Source organism: Amphimedon queenslandica, unplaced genomic scaffold (genome assembly GCF_000090795.2).
Source record: "Amphimedon queenslandica unplaced genomic scaffold, v1.1 AMPQUscaffold_12408, whole genome shotgun sequence".
NCBI classification, from domain to species: Eukaryota; Metazoa; Porifera; class Demospongiae; order Haplosclerida; family Niphatidae; genus Amphimedon; species Amphimedon queenslandica.
This window is the reverse complement of record NW_003547355.1, coordinates 11,093-15,205: the sequence shown is the minus strand read 5'-3', so window position 1 is coordinate 15,205 and position 4,113 is coordinate 11,093. Positions and strand designations below refer to the sequence as shown.

The 4,113-nt window shown below is 34.8% G+C and overlaps 1 protein-coding gene and 1 long non-coding RNA gene across 2 annotated transcripts; both read left to right on the top strand.

Moving 5' to 3' along the window:
* Window positions 1-7: 7 nt before the first annotated feature.
* On the top strand, window positions 8-708 carry LOC109587876 (uncharacterized). Its single transcript, XR_002187839.1, has 3 exons — window positions 8-233; window positions 302-437; window positions 492-708. It is a non-coding gene; the product is annotated as an uncharacterized LOC109587876 (long non-coding RNA).
* Window positions 709-1,726: 1,018 nt separating this feature from the next.
* LOC109587875 (uncharacterized) lies at window positions 1,727-3,639 on the top strand. Its single transcript, XM_020004095.1, has 4 exons — window positions 1,727-1,811; window positions 1,858-2,193; window positions 2,242-2,462; window positions 3,625-3,639. The coding sequence occupies exons 1-4, from the start codon at window positions 1,727-1,729 to the stop codon at window positions 3,637-3,639; spliced, it is 657 nt and encodes a 218-aa protein (XP_019859654.1).
* Window positions 3,640-4,113: the final 474 nt, after the last annotated feature.

Genomic DNA, 4,113 nt, shown 5'->3' with positions numbered 1-4,113 from the left:
GATTTGGAGATATTCTGTTAAATTACAAGCAAAGAGTATAATGGATACACTGAGAGAAAGTTCCATATTTATTCAGAGAAAAATTATAGCTCCTGGGATGTGATACAATTTCAAGTTACAGATTGGCCTACAGATGGAATTGTTAGAGAGCCGCATACTATCCTACAAGTTATTGATGATGTTATACACAGACAACAAAAGATTGGAGGAGGACCAGTAGTGGTACACTGTAGGTAAGAGAGAGAGTTATACTGATAGACTCATGATCATTTATTGTTTGTGTGTGTGTGTTTGTGTGTAGTGATACAGTGAGTCGTTCAGGAGTCTATTGCTCAGTGAGTATTGCTCTAGAACAGTGTAAAGCAGAAGGTGTAGTGGATGTGTTTCAAGTGACCAAAGCTATAAGAAGGAGTAAACCAGGAGCTGTTACTACACTGGTATAGCTATACTACATATATCATTGTGTATTAATCACAATTGTTTTATTACAGGAGCAGTATACTTCCATATATGATGTGATTGATATGTACTTCAAACTGCATAGCACATATGCTAACTTTTAGTAGATATAGCAGACTATTATTGTCTATAATGTACCATGATTGCTGACATTATAAACGTATTTGTAGAAATTATTGTTATCATATGTTATGTTTGCAGTATTTGTATATGCCAAACAGTTAACAGTTGTTATTGTATTTAAAAGTATAGTTTATACGTCAACAATGAGAAAGACATTCTTAAGAATTCATGATGAAGCATGTTTGATATGTACTAGGTCTATACTAGCTATAACAGTATGTGCAGGCTTTAGTAAACACGAATAATTTTTTCTAATGTTTACTTACATGTATTATGCTTACTTGTGATTGTGCTTATCAGAAATGTATATGTGTATACCAGTATGTATTTTCAATGTAATATAACCAATGGTAATCAGGAAGCTTTTGGTGTACTTTATGTGTAAGCAACAATGGATTAAGCTTTTACTTACACGCATGTTAGCTTTCATAATTCATTTGATCTTTTTGATAACATACTGTATTATTTGGTTACTTTAATTGATTGAGCATTGAGGAGTTTTAATCCATGAATTGTATACCGTAGAGCGCTTTATTTTGGCAGCGCTTTATTTTGGTGATTTTGCTGTAAAATTATGATTGGCAGTTTTTAATTTGGCGATTTTTGTGCACTAATGATTGGCGGTTTGCCAATCATTAGTGCACTAATGATTGGCGGTTTTCTGCTTGCAAATCGCCAATTGCCAAAATAAAACTTGACAAATTAAAACGCCATACGGTAAGTTATACCAGTTATGAGTATGCATCACATTCACATCTTGCATACATGAATAGACCACTACACTGTCCATATCATATCTTGGAGTTATCATAATAGCATTGCACTTAACAAAATTTAGTAGTGAAATAGTATAATAAATAGAACCATCATGATAGATTGTGAGATATATTGGCAATATGCTTGTCTTAACTTACCATTTAGTTGTAGCCATTGTCATTATATCCTAACTGTTTGTCGACAACATGACGTGTTTAATTTACTTTCCTATTGTGTAACCATGTCTTGTTTTTATAACACACTTGTTATATATTTATTCTTCTTGTGTAATATTTACTTTGTTAATGGGCTATCGATGATATTGTTATCTTTCTTATTTTAGTAGAAAGGAAAACAATAATATTCACATTCATCAGTTATAGACAAAATGACAGAGTCAGTGCTAGTTGTTGTGACTGCTGTTTTGTTGTTGAGTGTCAGTGAAGTTATTACTGACTGTCCACCTTCATCAGGTAAGACACTAGATGTGTATATTAACAACTGTATAGGTTTTTATAGGTATCTACCTGAGGCATAGTGGAAACTGTTTTTTTAATGGATCATATTTTACTGACAGCAGTATCAGATCATCAGCAACTTCTTTACGCTTAGAGTGTGGATTACCTGGTGAGACTCTGAGTACTGGGCAATGGATTGGTCCTGATGGAGAAGTTCCTTGTGGCAGTGGTAACAAACATAATGTTCAATGTACCACTGGGTCAGGTGCTAGCCTCAGTATTCACATAAATCCAGCTAATGGCTATCTTGGGGCAGATGGTGATGGCCAGTATATGTGTTGTCTACCCACTAGTTGTTCAACTTCTGGTACTAACATCATTACTGCTACTATATTCAGTAAGAGGAGCTATAATCACTTACTGATGTAATAATTTTCATTTGTAGGATATTCAGAAATAGAATCATTTGCTGTTGCTGATCTTCCTTCTGATATGACAGTATATCCTCAGGAATACAAACTGAGTTGCACTAAAATTGGATTCCCTGAGTATGGTATTAGTATGAGCATTGGTGCTACTGCATTGGCTAGTTACACCAACTGTCATGATATAAATAATAATAATTGTCCTGGTACTACTGATTCAAGTGCTCCTGTTGATAACACAGTAAGATATACTGTTAATATCACATGGAATGGAGTGACTGTCAGTAGTGGATCAATCAGTCAATCAGCCACTGGAGATCAATCCTATCAGTGTGTACTGGATAATCCTAGTGGTGGTGATGATAGAACACGTACTTTAACCATAAAAGGTAAGATTGTATTGACACTTTGTCCAATTTTTTTCTGCTGTAATAGTACCAGCAAATACTCCCTCTTCTTTTAATGAGGTTAACAAGACAGCTACCACTATCACTGTCAGTTGGACTGCACTTGATTCATCTGATGCTGATGGATATGTAGTCAATATCACTAGTGATACAGACACTGTGCAGACAGTACAGGTGGAGGGTAGTAATAATAATACAATCACACTGAATGGACTGAGAGGAGGAACAACTTATAGCATCACAGTCAGAGCATATCAGCAATTACTGGGACCTGCTAGTAGTACAATCAGTGTACAGACCTTACCAGGTATTGCTACTGCACCTTTTAATGTACTTGTAACATTGTTGATGTATTTCTAGTTATTAATTCAATCAATTGGACACTAGTCTCATCCAATACACAACTCAATAACACTCAATATCGTATTGATTGTCTCACAACTACTGATATAAACCCTTCAACTGATGTTTACTGGTTAGTGAATGGAGTGATGAAAAGTAACTCAATGGCTACATCAATTGATGCTCTGACATACAACAACACACTACTGGTATATCCTGATCCACTGGGAGTGTCAGTTAATGTTACCTGTATAGCAATGATTGGAGGAGTCAACTACAGTCAATCTGTGATTTTACTTGGTATGATTATACTTTAATCAATAGTAGATACCTTTGTCTCTTCTCTAGCTCCTAGTGGTCCTCCAAATAATGTGAGAGGGTTTATATTAAATACAACTAGTATCAAAGTAAACTGGACCACTTCATCAGAAACTAATGGATATGTGATTGAGTATACTACTGGAAGTGTAACCAGGAATGTAATATCTACCAGTGAAGGTGAAATTGTACTAACAGATCTCTCACCAATGAGTACCTATACCATCAGTGTGTACTCATATACAGATCTTCTTTCAGTTAATAGTACAACAGTGTTAAGATTTGATAGTAAGTTAATTATTATCATTTAAAGTGTGTAATTAATATCTGTTCTAGTTCCTAGTCCAGTAATTAGTCTCTCAGTATCTAATGTCTCAACTACTGGTATTACAGTGAACTGGACTATTCCTAGTAGTAACAACTATGTAACATACTACACCATCTCCTATACTCCATCTTGTCCCCAGTTGTCATCAGTAAATGAGACAGTCTTTGTTGCTCCTCATCAGTCCACTACAACATACAGTTATACATTAATAGGTCTGTACAGTGGTATTAACTATACCATCACAGTGAGAACTGGTAATGTACTAGGAGGATCTAATTCTATGTCAGTTAAAAAAGATACAATATCAACAGGTCTGGTACAACCTTCATTTGAATTAATTATTATGTAATATTTATAGCTCCTACTGGTGTACCTACTTCTTTGTCTTTATTACAACCAATTAATAATCTCACTTGGAATGAGGTCAATTGCTCTAAACGTAATGGTGTAATCACAGGCTATACAGTGATGATCAGTAATAGTAGTATCACATATAG

Excerpts from the sequence above, each read along its gene's own strand:
- LOC109587875 (XM_020004095.1), top strand. The coding sequence starts at position 1,727 with ATGACAGAGTCAGTGCTAGTTGTTGTGACTGCTGTTTTGTTGTTGAGT. Across the intron at positions 1,812-1,857 it reads TGACTGTCCACCTTCATCAG|GTATCTACCTGAGGCATAGT; the intron begins GTAAGACACTAG and ends AGGTTTTTATAG. Across the intron at positions 2,194-2,241 it reads CATTACTGCTACTATATTCA|GATATTCAGAAATAGAATCA; the intron begins GTAAGAGGAGCT and ends TTTCATTTGTAG.